We start from the raw sequence: 21,224 nt of genomic DNA, 5'->3' as shown, positions 1-21,224 counted from the left end.
TGACTGACCTCAAAATTCCTCAGCCTTGGCCTCCTCCTACTAACTACAGATCGCATATGGTACTCTCGGGTGACGGGGGTCACACTTACAACCAACACTAGTGCCAAGTGACAAAGCATCTGTACAGGCCAGGTCATACCTACGGCCCGGGATCAGCATGTCTCTGCGACTCTGCCGTGCTGGTGGTCGGAAATGTGCCACTGCCCTCGCCTGCGGTGTTGCCGCCGGGTCCTCGCGGCAGGGACGCTTTAAAAACGAAACCACCCAGGCAGCCAGCAGCACGCACCGCAAGCCGTTGCCGGCAGTGCTGCACGGCAGAGGGGACGGGGGCACACACACACACACACACACACACACACACACACTCACACTCACACTCACACTCACACTCTCTCTCTATAGCTGGTCTTCAGGGCACGGGTCACTGAAGACAGTTGGCTTTTTGTTTTTGCACATATATTTAATATTGCATGGTAATAAAAGCTCCTCAGATGATAAAGGTATAGAACTGATGTTTGTTTTTGTGGTGTCCATATGCTAGCCGTCTGATAAAGTTCACTGGTCTGTATTCGATTAAATTTGGTGCGAAAGACTACACTGTGCACATTTTCACCAGTTAAAATAAAAAAAATGGATAAAACAAGTTACCTGTTAACCACATTTTACGTGAGGAAAATGAAATGCAATCGCTATTTGGAAAGACGATAAAATTGACATTTTTAGGCCAGATTTTCCTTTTGGCAAAACCTGAGCCAGTCTTCTTTTTATGTTTATGACCTCCTTTAAGTTGAGCAGGATCTGTTTTTGTATTTTTTTAAATTTTTATAGCAACTGACTGTAGGTCTGAGGGACAGCACTGGGATGGGAGCGCGGATTGTGAGTGTTTAATCTACACCCTTTATGATGCCGATTCCGCGACCGTTCAGTTGCTCATTAACCAGTCGGCTGTCATTTAGGCGCCATCTGGTGTGTGGGCTGCGCTCCTTCCCAAAAGTGCTAAAGCCAGAACAAAACAAACTGTGTTGGGCACTGAACGCTGAATAACCAGCCACTTCCAGGAGTGAACAGGATGGGAAGCTGGAGGCTTTGTGAGGATGCGGTGGCAGGAGCGCAGAAATAATAGTGCGTATCAATGGCTTCAGCAACCCATTGCCAGTCTTCATTCGAGTAGCTCCTCCTGAGGGACTCCTCCCATGTTTTGAGCGCTAGATCGGAGCATTGTGGTTGATTCATAGGGGTCTCTCCAGTTTGTGGTCTTTCTGGGATTAATCCAGTAGGATTTTGGGATGTTGGAGAATCGCATGAACTCAAAAAACGGTGACTTTAGTGTTCGTGGAAATGCGCAATTATCTTTACTGGGTTTTGTAGTGTTAAAAACCTATCTGGCTTTTGGTGTAGTAAGAGCGGTAATGTTACTGTTGAACTAGTGTAACCTTTTTGAGTAGTTTGTCAGAATTTAACACCCCTCCCCCCCTATAAAGTTGTTTAAAGTAGCGTATTCAACGAACTTCTTTTTTTCTTTCTGCTGCTTGTTTATCGGGGTGCTGTGCAGGTCACTCATTGGGCCTCCCCAGTGCCTTTTTGTGCAGTCGGCTATGCTCCGGTCCCACACACATTATGCCCATTCTGCAGTGCCTTCAAGATGGGACATGTGTTTACAATTACCATCACCAATTGGCCCCAAGCCTTTGTTTTGGTTGTCTTGTGATGCATGTTGTAGGGCAACCCTGGTTTGCTGGTCCTGAACGTGTGATTGGATGCTTGGCTATCTGAAGTGTTATCCCCTGTGGGGTTACTGGACTATTCACTCGCACCAACCATTGTATGATCTGAAACATGGGGCCCAATTCCCTGCATGGAGCAGAACTTTCCCTGTGACTAATCATTCTAATGTTGTTACTTTGCATTTATATAGCGCCTTATGTACCATTGGTATGGTCTCCATGTTAATAGTCCAGTATTTTTCAGAGTGATGCCAATTGTACTGTTTGCCTCCAGGCCAATTTATAAACACAGGAATATACTTTTCCCATGTCATGGTTGCGAAGTACAATGTTTTAGTTATTTATATAACTCAACAAAGCGCTGTACATGGAACATATTTAAATACAATTATCACCTAACTGAAGTTTGTACTCGATTCAATCTCAGAAGGATGAAAGGCTGAGTTGGTTTGCTGGCATTCAGACCTGAAGGTTACATATGCAGATTGCAACAGCAAGCACTAAACCCGCTGAGCTATTTTACCGGTGTCTGTACGTATGTGTATATAAACTGGTTTACTGAAAGTAATGATCATTCACTCTAATCTCACTCTTTGGCCATTCAGTTACATGTTTCTTGTGTATTGCTCTCAAAGGAACCATTTTCTTTTCTGGATACTGTATCTTCTTACTGTGACGTCGTCGAGGCATACATTACATTTCAAAAATTGACAGTTTGCTCATTAAAATGTTCTTGATTAGCGATCAAATGTATTTCTTTAGCAATTTTGTACACATTTTTGTAATATCACCAGAATGTATTTGTACACAAGATATAAAATGAACAACAATATTGCACTTTTGTATCGCTGAAGTAAGATGAGTGTCTGTAAAATAAGGTTAGCTGCATGAATGGGCACAAATAATTGGCTATGATGTAAAGACTTGGATAACGGTTTTCAGTGCATGGCACTTTTTTAGCTTGGTGCAGTCGGCGTTCCACAGAAAAGTGTCCTATATATGGTATGCTTGACCCATTTACTGCTTAAGGAGAATTTCAGAAGTTTCATAAATCGACACAATTTTAAAGGAAAGTCGTAGCCTGAGGCGAAGTATTATGGTGTTTCTGCTGCAGGCATGGTAATTGTCAACTTCAGGTGGCCAAGATGCGCCTTGCCTGCCATCCAGATCAACTGTCAATAAAGCATTGAATACCACTTTCGGGGAGTGCAGGCTTAACTGCCCTCTAGCCCGAGCCAGGTAGGCCCAAGCACAGTATTCCAGCTCTGTGTGCCCATCAAAGTGGCATTTATCACTATCTCTGCACCAGAGCCATCCTCTGAGGTGTGGATACTTTGTTTTCAAGGGAACCAGACTTTGTGCAATTCATGCTTCTCCTATATAGATATGATACATGTCCGCAATTGGGCATGGCTATTTCAAGGACCGGTAGGTGGGCCAGGAGGTGTGCAGGTGAGTGGGTGGGTGGGGGGGGCCAAAGGGGTCTAGGTGTCACTCCAGTGCAGCATTTGGCTTGGGGCAACCACCTCCAAGGACAGGAGAGCTGGCAGAGGCACAGCGGGTTGACATGAAATGCGGACAGTTACCTGCAGATTGCGCTCGTCTTCCCGAAAATAAATAAATATATATATATATATATATATTTTTTTTTTTGCCGAAATGCAATTGCAGGACTGTTTGAAAAGAATAAAGTTAACACGTACTTGTTTGCAAAACTGGATATAGTTGGCTTAACAAAAGTATCACCCTGATTTACTTCTGGTTTGCAAATTTTTTTTTTTAAAAAAAGAAAATGTTTCTTGGCTAGCACTACCAGTCAGACTTTTGGTTGGCACTTGTAAGAGTAGAGGAGAGGATTACTGCTGCACACTCGCGGTCTCCCCCCCCCCCCCCACCCCCAGTAGTCCCCTTTGAGCTTGCAGTCAACAGAAAGGGAGTTTGAGGGCGCCTTGCAGGCTGAGCTGTGCTTTCATTGAACCGGTTAATTTAAATGGCTAGCTGTTCTACACAAGTGTCAATTTAATAGGCAAACCTACCGAATTGCATAGCAAATTGTTATGCTACACTGCCTATTTTATGCCTTGCGTTATGGATGCGACATCCGGCCAGGGAGATTCAGCATTTTTTCTATCATATATTAGTTGTTCTCCTGTTTGGGTTGGTGAAGCTCCGCATCATTTTATGTGTGGGAGTCGATAGGGAACTTGGTATTTTGTTGCATGTGTATTTAGCTCCTGCGTGCCTTCCTGCTAGACCCATCGAAGCTTGCCCTATTTGGGCAGCACAGTGTGTGAAACAGGGGAGTGGGGTGGGGGCCAATGTATAGGTGTGCAGCTGTTAACCATTGCATGCGTTACACCTCCAAGTTCAGAGCGACATCCTAGATGATGCCAACTTCACTTTCCTTGTCAATCCTACGTGGCTCATAACCCCTCTGTGTAATATATAACAGTAGTTGATGGCTACCCATCTATCGAACATGCATTTATAAAACTACTGATTCTTATTTGGCCTCTTAATACACAATGTACTAACATTCTTTACCACAACATCGTCCAATAAGGCTTTGATTAGATAACACAATGCAGTGTTACAGGTTTCTCTCTGAAGTCTTTGCCGTCTGGCACAACACAAACTCTGAAGATTCCCAAAATCCTGTCCAGATATTGACTATCACTCTAACATGTATCCTGTGCAGAAGTGAAACGGCTTCATCTCCTGCATCCAGAGTTCACCCGATAGCTGCAGTTTCGGAGTTGATTGCCCCTCGCCATTTTCCCCGTTTGCAGATGGGTTACCGCTCTGCCTGGGATGGAAGCGAGGAGGCCTAATGTGTGTGGCATCACCGCCGCCCTTTGGCCCAGTATCCATGTGTGCAAATAGTTTGGACCTGTTTTCACTTAACCCTACTTCGGGTTAATTGATCACCATATTGTATTGTAAAGGTATACTGTCCTGACAGGGTAAACTATTACTTTCCTCTTATGTTTGCATGGACGTGTGCCCACCATGAAGCTGTCCCACCCTGGAGCACCTTTATGTTGCCGGCATGCAGGCCATCTAGATGAATGGGATAATGGGGGAGAGGTTTGGCAAGTTTAACCCGTTGTGCTTACTGGATTGATTTGACATAAAAACATAAAGAAGCGCATACCCTTTACATGTGCTCTGTTGATTTCCTTGAAAGCTGCGTTGAATATACAACACCTCCTTGGCAGTTGTTTGAAGGCTGGTTTGTAAGGAGTGGAAACGCCAAATTTTAGACAAGGATGGCCAGCCAAGCCATGCAATGAAGATGGGCAATTGCTTTTGCACGATGTCCACTGTAGGCACACCCTAAGCCACTACGAATGGTCATTTATAGGTAATGAGCCTGAAAGGTGATGCATAGCACCACTAGGACAAACCATTGATGACCTGGCCTCTTCCAAAGGGACTGAAGCCGGGTGTCCAATGCTAATGTTAAAACGTGGATAGCCATTATGACATCACTACAGATTTTCCCAGTAATAGGTATCCTTCCTCCGGAAGATATAGTTTTTGTCAGAATAATTTGAGATCTGAAGTTGGAAATGGATAATAAAACACACCTGTAATGGTTTCATATGGCCCTTACATCTTGCAAATGTTCTATTAGCCACATTCAGTTGATTAATGATGGTGCAGGGTCGACAATGGAAAGGAGTGTTAGAGTGTAAGTTACGAACCTTTGCACGCTGCTGCAGTCGTCCTCGTACAAGTCTGTAACCTTCCATGTTAAATGCCTTTTGCTGAATGTAACCTGTTGCGTGTTGTAGAATGGTCTCCTCTCCCCAAAACATCTCTGCAGTGGTTAGTCCCGAGTGCATTTGCTTCCAAACAGAGAGATTGTCCTTTCAACATTTCCATTTCAAATGAGTTCTGGTGGTGTCGGGGTGAGCAGTGGGTGGACAGAAGCACCCCATTTCGCTAATTTTGTGACATTGAACATGCAACAGCACACACTTTACAATCTGCCTTTGATGGCGAATCCTCCCCACCCCTTTCTGTCACCTCCCTCACAAATTATCCAGCAAGTCTATCACCTTGTCGCCTTTTTATTCCAGTTTACCGACATTAGCACCATGCTGTGAAAGACTAATAGATTTTCAGCAGACATTTAGTTTTTCAGCTCTCTGCCGGCTGCCTAGCTGATAATCTGTAGCCATTAACCAACTTGCTGTATTCTTTTTGACTTCCTTATAATAAAATACCCCACGTGTGAGTCGGACTGATTTTTGAAGCTGTAAGTCAAGGGGACCCAAAAACATGTTGAAATGGGCCCCTTCCAGCCCGGACACCTCTATAGCCTGCCCTGCTTCCAAACTTCATGGTAGCTTAATACCATATAGCTGCCATTAGAATGTAATTTTTGTGTTGTCTCTAAAAGTACAATGTGCTTCCAGTGATGATTAACATGGCTCCTTTTTGAGAGGGGCAATTCTGACTTTGAGAACTAGAATCTTAATGGTTTTCCCTTTTATTCCTCATAACCTCATTCACTCAGTGTTTTAGGAGCAGGAACTTGGTCTACATTCTCATCCAAAGGCAGGATCGGTTGAAAGGGGCCTCGAGTCTTGGGGGCAGGGGTCAGCAACTGCTCCCATTTTGCAAGTCAGCAGTCTTATAACACGTTATGTTTTTATATTACTTTAGTTAATAGGCTTTAAATGTGCGCTTTGCAGAGCCCTTCTAGCCGTCACTTCCCCAAATCCAGGGAATTCATTGCTTCTCCCCAATTGGGAGAACTCCCCCCTGGGAGACTAGAGAGGTGAGGCCACTCTGCAACATCCTACCTAGGGGGTAGAGGCAGGTGGGACCTGACCGGGACAAACTCCCTCCTCCAACCCCCCCCCCCCCCCTTAGGGGTCCAGGACTCCCGTTCCTGTGAGGAACTCAGTACACCAGTAAACATAATGGCATATAATGGCGTCTGTGAAACCCTGTCAACTATTAGGGCTTGAATAAAGAATTAAGAAAGTGACCGATGCACTGAGACAAGTGGATAGAAAGAGGAACACTCGTCAAGTACGAAGTTGAGAGGGAGATTAGAAGCGAGATAGGGTGTCTCCAAACAGGGAAGGTCCCCCGGTAACATGAACCTGAGAAGAGGTGGAGTAGTGGGAGGAAATGGAGCCTGCGAAATCCAAATCTGCTGGGAAGCAGCAGAGAATGCTGAGAAGCCAGCATAACAGAGCCTGAGAAGAGGCTAGCCGAACGGGGCTCGAGAATTGATGGTGACTAAGATAGAATCTTGCTGGGCAGCAGGCGCGCACAACTATGCCGATGCTGCAACAAATGGAGCGCTGCCCGTTGACTCTGAAAACCAAAGAGCGCATACAAGACACCAAGGAACACTGCTGAATAGTGCTGTGGAGAAACAAAACCGTCGCTGGATCCGTAAGATCCCTGAAGACATTTTCTGGTGAGACTGAAGGGAACTGGGTTGCAGGGAGGCATTGGAAGATCAGACTAGTATTATAAAATGCAAATAACTCATTTCAGTAAGACTTAAATGAACTTGAAGATCTATTGAATTTGAACTGTGGTAAGGCAAGGAGCAGAGCAATACCACCGTGAAGGAGAGTTGAATGGAAGTCTAATATTTTTATTGAATGTGAACTGTGACTCTCTGAGAAAGAGAACCATATTGATACTTGAAGGAGAGTAGAATGGAAATGTGGTATCCTTGTTCAGACCGAACTGTGCAATACAAGCAAAGGAAAATCTATCCTAAAAGGAGAGTGAGAAAAGCTTAACGTCGACATTAATTAACTGGAGTGTTGTCAATAAAAGACAGAAAGACAGATACCCGACAAAGAGAATGACAAGGTGAATAACTTTGTCCTGCAAAGAAAGGAGAATGAGACCCAAAAACGAGTATGAAGACCAGAGGTCTGTATGATAAATCGATATGCACAAAGTAAAATCAAATCTAAAGTGAAGAATGCATATAGTAACGTGAGGAAAGAATTTAATGAACTGGTAATTACCAAGAACTATTGAAAAAGCACACATTGAGAAGACAAGTGCTGGAAGCATTAAGCAGCAGGAGGAGGAGAGTCCTTCTCCTGCCCCTTTATTTTGTTTGTAGTGATGATGGGGTCCGATATTGTTAATCTTTGGACGATGGATATATTATTTTTGGACACTGGAAAAGACTGACGAGCACCTTAGTTATTTCTTTAGATGGGGATAGTTGGGTTTACACCTCATTTTTGAAGAAACTTTGTAAAGGAGTCTGCGTCCTCCTTCTGACCTGTCGCAGTATGAAGAAGTGTTGGCACTGTTTTCTTTTAACACTGGTTACTCCATATCAACCACTGGCTGACAAAGATTTGTAACTTTTCAGTTGGCATTTAGTGTTTCAGCTCCCGGCTGGCTGGTGAGGATCCTCTGCTTTTAACCCCTGGCTGTATTTGTGTCCATTATAATGTATGCATCCAATGGGTGCCTCTTACTTTTTTCTGCTCTAAGCAAGGAGGTGTGGGGGGGGGGGGGGCAACATCCTATTAGAAATGGGCCAGCACACATCTTCAGCCGGGTGTCTCTAAATGTTGCTGTTTTATATCTTTCCAATGTGCGGAGCTATGCACAACTACAATGAGGTGTGGGGACACAGAGATGGTAATGTGTTCATGTCAATTGCACACCAGTTTGTTGCAGTGTAGTTTGTATTGCAATGGTTGGGGCTGTCTTTCTTCTAGTTTGGTAATGCTGGGTAGTCAGACCGTTAAATGATTTTGAATTTTTAAACAATTGTAGATCTAATATTTAGGCATGCACAGTAAAATCTATCTTTTGCACTCGTACAACATGTATCTAAGATGTATGTAACTTTGGTTACGATAACGTTTTTTTAATTTCTTAATTGCAGGAAGTTACTGGTAAAAGATTTGGCGAGCGAGATTTTCGGTCAGCCCTTGAAAATGGACTTCTGCTGATTGAGTGAGTAGATGATGGAACCATGTTCATTTATCATTACAGCACCCACTTGTGATGACTTTCTAGTTTCCTTAAGTTTGAAAGAAAATGTGTACTAGAGGGCAACCAAACCAGTGTGTTTAAGGTGGGGGAGGACTTGCAGATGCTGGGCTCGATATGGAGTGGGAACGTGGTTGCGTTAAACAAGAATTGCTCTTACTCGTTAAAATTTAGCTGAACTCGAAAATGGTGCATGTGCCCAGAAAGAAAAGGATGCCCTGGTAAAAGGCAACCTGATAGTGTAAACAGAAGCCAGGCAGATTTAAGAGCTCTAGAATATCAAATTATAGGGTGAAAATCGATGCACTGGAATGAGATGTCATAGTGTTAACTATTAACTAAGATCTGGTGAAGACGCTCTTTCGGTGAGGTCATCTGTGCATGAAATTTAATGCAAATTTAAAGGTGAAAAATAGTTTCTTACACGTGTTATAACGGATATAGCATCTTCAGTAAGTGCAAGATTTCAGAACATAGTGTATTAAATTCAGGGACACTGGCATAGGTACGGCCGCTGCCACCACCAATCTTGAACGACTGTAGCTGATGTTTCTGGAGAGCCTCGGGGATCGTTAATTCGAATGTACAAGCAACATTTTCTAAGGCAACAGAGCAGGAGCCAATGGAACATCATTTTGGAATTAAATGGGGTATGCAACATGTTTGCTTTAAAGAACTCAAAACCACACACTGCACTGGCGTATTCCACTAATGGTACAGCTGAAGTCTCCACTGATTCTGAAAACCCTCCCCAGCGACGTGTTTTTGACACAAATGAATTGCCACTGAAATGCTGATTGGGGCTGAGCCCCAACAACTACATTATATCTCTATGGTATGTATTTTGGTGGACTAATGTGAAATGAATGTGGTTTGAGTCCATTTCAGTTTGTTTAAGCACATCCCTGGGCATTCTTTTACCTAGAACATGCAGCTTTTTCCAAATTGTTTTCTTGTGTGCTGTGATGACAAGGGGTTTGCTTACTTTGTTTGGTAGTCAGGATTTCATGGTAGAACATTTAGCAGGTGCCATGGTTCAGAATCTGCTCACACACGTTGATGAGTATTTGAGGCACAAGCTCAACATAAAATCGGTTCTTCCTTTTAGCCAAAGTACTGGCCCAGCAACAAGTGAATAATGATCAGCAATTGGAGAGCAACTGGAGAATTCATTGGGCATGGCATAGTGCTCTCTGCCTGTGCTGGGCCAAAAGGATTTTTTTAACTTGCTTCTCCTTTGACTGCCATTTCACAGCCCCCTTATGCACTCTCATGAGTATCTTGGACTGGAGCGCAGGTGGGGCCCTTATCTTTATTGCAAAACATGGTCAGTAAGGACAGGCTGCAGGCCTCTTCCTAGCTGGAAAGCGGTCTGTGGGTTTGCCAGCTCCTCATTTCCAGGAATTCATCAACGAGTTACACAAGGTGATAGAACTTGTTTTCTGGGCACTGCTGCCTGTGGACCCCTTTCCTGGGTTTTGCATTTGCTAGAGGGGACCCTCTGAGTTGAAGTGCAACTGTGGGAAACATCTTCATAGGATACATTGGTTACTGGGGGTGTCCCCAAGACTCTCCACCTTGGGGCTTGATAGTCTGGAATGGGGCCAACCCAGAAGAGCCTGATAAACCAGCTGAATCTTCTACCGGTTTCACCAAAGATCGCCTCTGTAGGATAATTCTGCAACGTGCTCTGACAAGTGTCCTCTTGAGCATATTGGCTGGTTGAGGTTCTGCTGAACAGGACTAAAATCAGGAACTGTGCTTCTGCGTAGGCTAATTCTGGTAGCTGCAAGGCCCATTTGGGAGTTCATAGCATGGTTTCCCAAAGTCACAGGGTAACCAATAAGCTTCTATACTCCAGTTCTGTTGGTGTGACAAATTAAATTGATTCAGTACAAGATTGCTGTCTCGCAGGTCACCATTTTGAGATCATCTTCCTGAATGGTTGAGCTTAACAAACTCACTTGTTGATTCCTTGGTCATCCCAGCCAGGTGCATCCATGCAGATGGACCCCTACACTCATGAGCAGAGTGATCGGCACAGAGTAGGGATGTAGCTTCTGCCAACCCTGTCACTTCTGGTAATCGCTTGCAACATATGGACCAATGGTTTGTGTGGCCATCATGGGGTGTGGTCTCTGTAGATTATTTAACTTCGACACCAGTAACCATGCCAGTGGCTCATTTGGCAGCAGAGGACGTGGTTTTCACCGGCTTTCAATATTTGAAGGTGGGCTCACAAAAGCTTATTTAATGGATTTCTTCATGGAAGGGTTACCTGGGTCTGTGCTTCCTCCGCCTTCTGTGCCAAATCTACCTGTGGAGGGTACTGCTCCTCGGCTCCTTCAATTATATCACCGGATCCCGGTCCTCCCTTGCCACAGCCTCCTGCAGACCCATTTTGATCTCCTTCCTCTGCGAGATCTCCATGGCGATAACCCACTTGATGAGGGTGACATGAGGACATGCCCTTGCTGGCAATGACTTTCCACAAGGGATGCATATGCTCGGAGTTACTTTAAATTCTGCTTGCAGGTTCCATGGAAGCAGAACCACGTATGCTCAGTGAGGCTTTATCAGTTTGTCTCAGTCTGGTGTCTGTTGAAAAGGGGTTCCTGTCACGCAAACCTGGTCTCCACGGGGGTGTGCTCATGTGCGCAGGGTGTTGTCTGTCCTGATACTGCTCTGCTTAGCTGGTGATGCTAGCTTGCGTCTCCCATAGTCCTTGCTTCAGGAGAAGTTAGCCTGCAGGTCGAAACAAGATATTAGCTACCGAAGGGAGCTTGTCAGTGGTTTCACCTCCTTCCTGTCTATCCTTCAATTCTTCTGGCTCACCTCTGTTTTTTAATGGGCAAGCTCTCAGTCCTGCACACTCTGGCAGGGGCGCGGTTCACAGTCTTTCCTGGATCGAGTTAAGTCACTGATCGAAGGAAGTTGCTGAAGTAGAAGGCCCAGGAGTAAGCAGGTAAGTCTCTATTCCAAAAACTGCTTGGAATGACTGCCTTTAAGTGTTTCAGTTCAAGATGACTAATGTCCGTTATTGCCTCGCAGGTGCGGCGTTAAGCGACCTTCGGATGATGGATGACCTTCCTGACAATGATGCTCAGGATTCCTGCCGGTAAGTATAGCCCTGTGCTGGGCGCGCAAATGTTCGCCTCTGTAGTTTTCCTTTGCTACGTGCGACTAACCTGTTTGTCCTTTTCTGTTCAACAGGTACGGCGCGAGCCCGGGAAGAAGAATAGAAGATCCGTGTGGCGGTGTCGAGCGGCAGTGCGCTGCTGAGTGAAGAACTATCCGATGAAGTTCCTGCAGCGGGCCGATCAGGTGAGTAGCTACCCGAGAGGGTGCTTTTCGTTATGTTCTGCAGATGCGGCGGTCCGTGGGAAAGCAGGAGATGAGATCTGGATGTACTTGCAGGTAAGGCCTTCGATGCTTAAATAACTCCTGTTATTCTCTGTTCGCGTGTGCCGATGGATGGAAGACTCTGGACGGGCTTGGCAGAAGGAAGCAAGAACTGATCTGACAAGGTGAGCGTTACGCTGCAGGAGTGCAGAATAACGCAAAGTGTGTTCAGATTGTTGGGTGCGGTTTAAATAGCCTTGCAATTAGTTCCAAGAAAATAGTCCTCTTCTCCGTATCCCTTCTCTCAGGTAAAGTAGTTCCAGGCCACATCCTGAACTGAATGGCTCAGCCTCTCTGAGCCAAGTTAATGGACCATGTAACTAACACCTCCATGAGCCTGGCGCCAGCGGCGCCAGGACTGAGTCCAGGTGGGCCTGGCTGGGGCCTGATAAGCCCCCAAGGGGACCGAAGTTCGGGATGGCCCCACCAGTTTCAGGGTTTTGGGTGCCTGCCCCATGACAGTTCCTCTCAAGAAGTTGTGGATGAAGCCACCCTCCACGCAGTGAGCAAATGCATAGATGTGCATTGCCGTCCTTTAGGGGGAATTTAATCCCTCAGCCGCCACCTTCCGTTGCAGCTGCTACCACTTTGTTTTCAAGACCGCTTCCCTTTTCTGTTAACTCTGTAAGGAGGATAAAGCATTTGATGCATTAAACAATATTTAAAATAATTCTATTCTCTATTGGCATCAAGCAAAGATGCTCTCATGGCAGAAAACCTCAGACTCTGGAGGGAGCTGATGGATTTTGAGAAATGTCTCCTGGAAGAGGTTAGATCAGTTCAGGGCAGGTCTCTTGGATGCCATGATTGCCCAGGACATTTCAGAATCAATGCCTCATCTTGAGGATACTGCAGCCAGTGGTATGTCCTTAAGAGCAGCCTTTAATGGGCATGCCTGGCTTCATGCCACAGAGTTCAATAAAGAGGTACCAGAGAAGGTGCTAGTCCTTACTTTCTGCAGAGAAGACTTATTTCATAGCTCAACTGATGAGTTGAACAAGAAGGTGGCTAGTACAGATCGCAAAGTCATTGTGTTCTAAACCCCTGTCCAAATTATTATTTCTGAATGTTTATAAAGTTAAACTGAATGTGTATTACGAAGGATAATCCACATTTGCGCACATAATGTCACACGAGTTATGCAATAGGTCTACAATGATGAATTCGAGCTCCTTGAATGATCCAGAAATACCTTGACCATGAAGTGGGAAACATTCATGCACAAGGGAAGGAGGCCCCTTTTAAGTTCCTTACCAATTAAACAAACTATAGGTAATAGCCATCTGCACAAAAACTTCTTCCAAGCAATTATAAAACTTGATGAGCAATTGATTATACATTTTAGAAATCCAGTTGTATGCTCAAATGATGAACATAAAAATTGTTCCCAAGTCCAATACACCATAACATGGATCAAGTTTTTTTAAAAAAAACAATTCTTATTGATTTTATTTCAACAAACAACCAAACTTGCAGAACATATTACAATGTTCCAATTTGTGTAACTTAAACCGTGTCTACTGTACTGCTTCTCCCGCTTCCCCCCCTCCCCCTCCCCTTCCGAGCCTACACTACTTCGTGGTCTGCTTCTTCTTGCGGTGGGGTTTCTTCACCTATGTTCTCTGCTGGGTCCTGGTCGCTCGACCAATCCAGGGCAGGCCCAAACAGAGTATCTATTAGGTGTTTCCAGGCTGTCAAGGTTTCTGCATCTTCATCCCCTCCCGTATTGCTAGCTTCCTGCCATGCTGCAGTTTCGGCTTACGCCCATTTCTGAAGGTCTTTCCACCATACTTCTATCTTGGGTCTATGGCATGCCTTCCATCCCATAGCAATTCTTTGCTTCGCAAGTATATATGCCAAATTCTTTAGTTTACTCGTATGTTTAAACTTATGTGGTCTAGGAAACCCTCCTAACAGACAAACCCACGCTATATCAACATTTAGCTTAACCCCTTTGTCTTCCAATCTGTGGGATACCTCACCCCAAAACTTCTCAATTTCTGGGCACACCCAGAACACGTGCGTCAGTCTGGTGTTTTCCTCGCTGCATTTGGGGCAAGTTTGTCGTTGTGCATTTTTAAATTTGGCTATCCTCCGGGGTGTCATATAAGCCCTGTGGGTTATGTACAGTTGTATTTGCTGTAGTCTTGCATTCCTCGACACTTTTTTTTATGGTACCCTTGGGCCCACTCCCACATCCCATCACTCATTGAGGCACCCATTTCTTCCTCCCAGTCTTGTCTCAGTTGTACCACTTCCTTCCCCACTTTGGACATCACCAACTCATATATCGTACATATTTTGTGCCCTCCCTCTGCTATATCATACATAATTTCTATGGCAGCGTCCGGTTGTCTCTAGTACTATTTCGGGCCATGTCTCTTGGATGCGCCGCACCATTCTATGGTATGTAATTTATTGCCCCGTGTACAACCCGTTTCCTCCACCAGCATCCCAAATTCTTTTATGCTCCCATCCTGCCATACGTCACCCACTGTTGCTATCCCTACCAGTTCCCAGTGCTTCCTGATCATCCTCATTAATTGGCCTTCTTTTCCAGTCAATGCTACCAGTGGCACTTGGGGGAACACGGAACTGGGTTCTCCATTATCTGACAGGACCTGTGCCATATTTTACATCCCAATATCATTTCTGGGTGCCCCTTTATATCTGATATAGGCAGCCATATCATTTCTTTCAGGAAGAAAGGGGCGCACTCCAGCCTAAACAACCTGGATTCTGAGGTTGGGTCCTCTGATAGCCACTGTACCACATATTGCAGTTGGCTAGCTAGATGGTAGACTTCGTAGTTCGGCAATTTTATGCCCCCTTTATCATTAGAATTTTGTAACTTCAGAGGGCAATTCTGTTCCTCGTCCCATGCCAAAGAAATTTCCTACATATTCTATGTATCCTAACAAAGAATCTCCTCGGTATCAGTTATGGTATGTTCCCACAACAGCGCAGCAGTCTTGGCAGAACTACCATTTTCAGCATTGCCCTTCTCCCCATCATCGCCAAAGGAAGCTTTGCCCAGAACTTCATGCTGTTTTTGATGTTCCTAACCACTTTCTCCGTGTTATGCTGGTGTTCTGCCTCCACCGTGTGATAAGTTTATCCCCAAATTTCTAAATGTGGTCATTTACCATGGTATTTGTAGAATTGGTAATTGGTCTTGCGGGATCCCTACATACCTGCCCAGTGCAAATATACATGATTTTTTGGGGTTCACCGCTATGCCAGATAGTGTCGCAAAACGCTCCATCACCTCTAGAACATATTGGAGGTTTTCTTTGGGGTATCGTAAATAGAGCAGCATATTGTCTGCGTACAAAGAAATTGGGTGCGGCTCCCCTTTTATGTCAGTCCCTATTATATCGTACTGCTGTCTTAAATATATTGCCATGGGCACTCGTGCTAAGATCTACAACATAGGGGACCACGGGCATCCCTGTCTAGTACCCCTGCTAAGTTACCACCTTTCCGATATTACTGCTCCCGTTTTAACCCTGGCCAGCGGGGCGCTATATAATAAATGGACCCATTTAAGGTACCCAGGACCAATCCCATAATTGGCTAGGGTTGCTCTAAGCCAAGGCCATTTGACTGAATCAAAGGCTTTTATCGCATCTAACGATACGATTGCCATTTCGCCCACATCCCCCTTAGTGTGCTCCATCACTCAGTGGAGTCGTCTGAGGTTATTGGATATATTCGTGTGGCACATATCCCGTCTGATCAAGGTATTTTTGTTTGGTAATGATCCGTCTCATCTGTTTGCCAGAACCGCTGTAAGCATTTTGCTGTCTTGATTAAGCATTGGCAGCGGTCTGAATGATCTGCAATCTTTGCCAGGTTTATTGGGTTTAGGGAGCGGTATGATAATCGCTTCTCTCAGGGACACTGGCAACTTTCCTGTTTCTTATGCCTCATTTAGCATTGCTAAAAGCGGGGGAAGCACCACCTTTATATACATTTTATAGAATTCACTAGGGAGTCCATCAGCTCCCGCAGTCTTGCTATTGGGCAGCTGTACTACAACCTCTTCTAATTCCTCTAAAGTGATCGGGGCATCTAGATCCTCTCATTCCCCCACGCTAATTCTCGGCATGCCTATGTCTTCCAGGGTTTCCTTTATCTCCATTCCATCACCCCCTCCTTCATCACCATACAGTTTTTGATAGTACCTTAGAAATTCTTGATTCACGCCCTCTTGGGTGTCTACTATACGCCCATCCTCTTTCGTTATTGCCCTAATCGGTGGTCTTTGGGTCTCGCTTTTATATAGCCATGCCAGCTTTCTCCCTGGTTTATCTCTTCCAGTGTGTTGTCTCTCTACATACTTTTTATAGTTTAGATTGCACAGTCGTTCCCAGTGTTCTGCACTTTTCTGTTGCAGCCTGAGTGTGATTTCAGCATCTTCCTTGGTGTTACCCTCTCTGCTCAGTGCCGTTTCCAGCTCTATTTCCGCCTCCTGTAATTCTATTAATAACCCTCTTTGTAGTCCCTTGGTCTTAGCTATAGCTATTCCTCTCACTACCACTTTGAAGGCTTCCCAGAGTGTGCCAGCTGATTAAACACTACCAGTATTAACCTCAAAGTAACTCGTTATTTCTTCTCTTAAATCCTCCCTAAACAGTGTATCCTTTAGTGCCGCTGCTCTGAGGTGCCATGTTGGTATCCTCACTCTTGGAGGTTGGCATTGCCATAGTAGGACCTATGGCGAATGGTCTGATAAGACCCTCGCTTTGTATTCTGTCTATTGTTTCTGCCATCAGTTCTTGCGTGACAAACCTATCATCTAGCCTTGTATATAAATTTTGTGGGGTCGAGTAATGTGAATACTGTCTGTCTTGCGGGTGGCGTACCCTCCATGCATCCTCAAACTTAGTCTGTCCCCAAAGACTGCAACGCCCTGGCAGTGTTATACGAGGCGTCACGAGAGCTTGAGTTACCTTTCTTTCCTGGAGAGCGCTGAGTTGAGGCTGCCAGTATGTCGATGAATCACAGCCGAGGAAAGAGCAACGCTAGGAACCGACCCAACCCCCTCCTGACGATAAACGACAGGATGGAACTGAACCAGCTCCCAACGCCACGAGGAGCTCTTCTCTGTATTAACGTGACGTTGGGACAGTGTAACCACTGACAGAGAAGGCCAAGCAGAGTCCAGTATGGTGTTCCAGAAACGGGTCTTCAGTGCTCCCACAGAGATTGGCACAGATACCGGCAGGGCACAACACAAGCAGGAGGAGGCAGGACAGGTTCACAAGGAAAGAGTAGGAGGGAGGAGTAACCCACCCAGGGAAGGATCACTCCAAGTAGTATGAGCAGGGCAAGATAGTAGCCCAGGCTGGCCAGCAAAACCCAGCAACTGGATCAGGGGGCAGGCAAGGGCTAAGGAGCAGGGCAGAGGGCAGGAAGGACTGGGACCCAAGGGAGGAAGCAAGTAGGCAGGGCGAGGTCTGGTAAGCAGAAACAGGAAGGGGACTGGAGGCAGAGACAAGGCAGAGACGCCATGTTCCCGTGTATGCAGAGCCTCTTTATAGTCCGGGGCCAAAGCGAGGCCTGGAACGCATGCTCCCGCTACTGCGCATGCGCAGAACGTCGGATACTGACGATCCGCGCATGCGCAGAACATTCAAGATGGCCACGCCCATGGAGCCGGCCCGGACCGCGGTACGTCGCGAGGAAAGACGCCAGCGCGGATACAGTCTCCATGAGGGAAACCTCCGCGGCCGAGGAACCGGGACCCCAGAACAGGTAAGTGGTGCGCGTGCGCGCAGCGTGACAGGCAGCCGGGGAGGGACTGTCTATTTTATTATCCGATCTGTCTATTTTCGGATTTAGTGTACAGTTCCCCTCCCCAGATCACTGCCCCTCCTACGTACATGCTCATTTTGTTGTACCGAGTCTTGAAATATGCCAACGTGTCTTGGTTGGGGGGGCATATGTGTTTATGATGCTTATTTCTCAATTTTCAACCTGCCCTCTTATTGCAACCATTCTCCCATCTGCGTCCGCTGTGGATTGTAGTAACTAGAATGGGACATGCGGTGCTACCCAGGTAATCGCTCGCTCTTACATAAGCTGAATAAGTTGCTCCAATCACCGTCCCCTTACATTTTTTCTGAATCACTTCTAATCTTTCTTTGGTGAGGTGAGTCTCTTGTATCAAGACTAGGTCTATTTTCTGTCTGCGCAGGTCCATCATTACCTTATTTCTTTTTAGGTAGCTATTGAGCCCCCTAACATTCCAGGTAATTACTTTAAGGTCCCCCATGATTCATTAGCTTCCCATTCCCCCTCCTCTCTACATTCATTTGGCATATTGGTATATAGATATAGGCTCGGTCCCCAACTAATATGATAACCACAGATGTGTTCACCATGCACTCCTCTTTAAGATATTTGCAAAATTTGATAGATCTTAAATAGCACAAAAATGCTTTTAGAAAATTTAAGGTGCAGGGGAGATGAGTCAACCCTGGCATATGGGTTGTGAAATATACAAAAGCAAAGGAAGTTTCTAATAGAGGAACTCCCGTCCCCTGCACACTTTCACAAGCTCAGAATGAGCCAAATTGTTAATATGACTTAGATACACCATAAAATATGACTTAGATACACCGTAAGAGTGTATAGAGACTTTACAATACTTATTAATTTGTATAAAACACAAGAACATTGTTTGGTATTCAATGAAGAACCTCAACACATCAATTGCAGGTATTTTCAGTTTCTTTAATTTTCAATAATTCATAGATGACCCAACGCGTTTCGAGAAATTCATCTCTTCTTCAGGGGCATATTCAACAAAATTTATCACATCTAAAGGGAAATTTAAAAAAAAAACATAATTACCTATGAGGTAATTTATTCTCCAAGTCATTCATGATTCAATATATAATATTCACATATATTCTCTAATAGAGATCAACCAATATTTTGGTTACTTTGAATATTTTTTCATTGATGAAATATACCACTCAGTCAACTATGTAGTTGTTCGGTCTATTCTTTCATAGATAATCAAGTGTGTCCAACAATAACTTCACCAAATTCGGATTTCAAGTGGCCAGTATTGTCTATACTGCTGTGTTCAAATTAAAAACCGTACTATGCAAACAATTAAAGAATTCAAACATGTGTCAGCCTAATCGAGGTGTTCTAGTCGGTGACATAATGTTTGTCGGTAGATTGCAAATGGCCATGTGGTTCATCAATTTGTGACAAGCTGTTCATAAGTAGTGATTTTAAAAAAAGGACTGTATATTCATTGGGGAATGGCTACACCTCTACATAAGAATATTCATCTCAAAAGTTTGATCTTACCCGTGTGGTTTGAAAAGTGGTCACCATGAAGGTGAATGGTCATAATTTCAACCCGGAGGATTGGGAAGAAGGCAAGCTGAAAAATCGTCTCTGTAGCCTGGGTCGTGACATACTCTAGTGTTGGGAAAGTATAAATAGAGTGTGCTTTAGATGAGGAATAAGTAGAGTAAAAAAGTAATAAAGTAGGAGCAGAGTTAGATGTGCTTACCTTCTAAGTCCGGGCAAAGAGAATGACAAGTCCGCTCCAGTGCTCGTGATCAGAGTAACGGGTGGCCGTAAAAATAGTGGCGCTTAACAATGACATCACCACGCAGTGGCGTATGGTGACGTCACTAATGTAAACAAATGGGGGAAATGTTATGTGCGTGCGTTGCGGGTGCAACGAAACTTACGAAGGTCCGATAAAATAATATTATAGAGGGTAAATATGACATCAAGGATAACAGACGTCATTGGATGAACTATCCAACATGTACAAAAAATGGAAAAGTAAAAAATTGCTGTTACAGCGTAGAGACCTTAACCTTAGCATGAATTTTGAGAAGGACACTATAAAGCTTACGCTTCTCGCGTACGGAAATGGTGCCCGTTTGTGATCCCTGGTTTGAATTTTAAGAAAAAAAGTTCTAGACAGGAATTGGGTAAGGGTAGTGTAGGTCAATGGGTAAATACTGAAAACGGTAGTGGGATTAAAAGTTGGGTAATTACCCTTCATGTGGTTCTGTGAGGAAGTTCTGATTAATGCAGGTGTATACCTTAAAAGCCCATCTGAACATACAATTTGTGAGTCAACTCGCCTGTCAATAAGGCTTACATTCTTTTAGGCACTCGTTTTTTTTGAAAAAGGGGAGAACTCCTATACATATTTAAACAATTCCTCGAGACATGTATTCAATTAAGGGCTTATCGTTAAGAGCTCTTTAGAACAGATAATACCTGGTTGGTACTTATGTCATTGCATACAATGTTTCACATTTAAAGTCTGTCTCAATGCTAGGAGACTTAGTCTAACCAGTAATGGGTCCCCTTATGGATCAATTGCGTAATTAGGTTTTTTGGTAGGTAACTTACATACAGAAATTGCAATGGTAGATGTGTGTATTGGACTTAACTACATCAAAACATGGAACATTTCATAGGAATGAACCCAAGTAAAAGTCTTCGTTTAGGTCTAATGGGGTCATGGCATCCAATTTATGGATCCAGTATAGTTCTCTTTGTGCCAAGCGGTTGGCTAATATGATCACACCCAACTCCCTTCCCATCCGCTTTGCCCCAACTGAATATCTAACCCTCTACTACTCCTCCCCCCTCCCAACTGTTGCCCAGCTCCATCCCTGGATGTCAGGCACCCCCACATCTAGCCCTTTACACGGCAATTGCCCGTACTCTGGGCTCAGCAGGGAGATATCGCCCTATGATCGTTTGTTTATATAGCGCCTATACACAATGTGTTTCAAAGCGCTTCAAGGCAAGGGAGGGAACAAGGGAAAATACAACCACATTCTTGCAGGCCATGAAGAGTAAGGATGTGAAATTAACTATCGTACTCGGCCTGACGACATTTAAGATAGTGCAAGAGCTAAGACATAGATAAGGAAGGGAGAGGGATAGTGGGAAGGAAATGGAAACGGACAGGCGACTACCGTACTAGGCCTGATGACATTTCTGGTAGAGCCGGGGAAAAACAAAAGGTGAGGGAGAGGGGTGCAGAAAGGGAGGGGAGGAACAAAACAAGCGACTATCATACTATGCCTGACGACA

General features: G+C 44.7%; 1 protein-coding gene across 11 annotated transcripts in view; it reads left to right on the top strand.

Moving 5' to 3' along the window:
- Positions 1-21,224, top strand: part of LMO7 (LIM domain 7) — an 824,605-nt gene that overhangs the window by 263,474 nt on the left and 539,907 nt on the right. For all 11 annotated transcript variants that reach the window (XM_069639161.1, XM_069639155.1, XM_069639156.1 and 8 more), the window contains exon 2: positions 8,620-8,690. In XM_069639161.1, the coding sequence (XP_069495262.1) occupies positions 8,620-8,690 (71 nt within the window). The remainder of the gene's footprint in view (positions 1-8,619; positions 8,691-21,224) is intronic.

This window comes from Ambystoma mexicanum, chromosome 7q (genome assembly GCF_040938575.1).
Source record: "Ambystoma mexicanum isolate Mex_15411 chromosome 7q, UKY_AmexF1_1, whole genome shotgun sequence".
NCBI classification, from domain to species: Eukaryota; Metazoa; Chordata; class Amphibia; order Caudata; family Ambystomatidae; genus Ambystoma; species Ambystoma mexicanum.
This window is presented reverse-complemented; position numbering and strand designations above follow the sequence as displayed.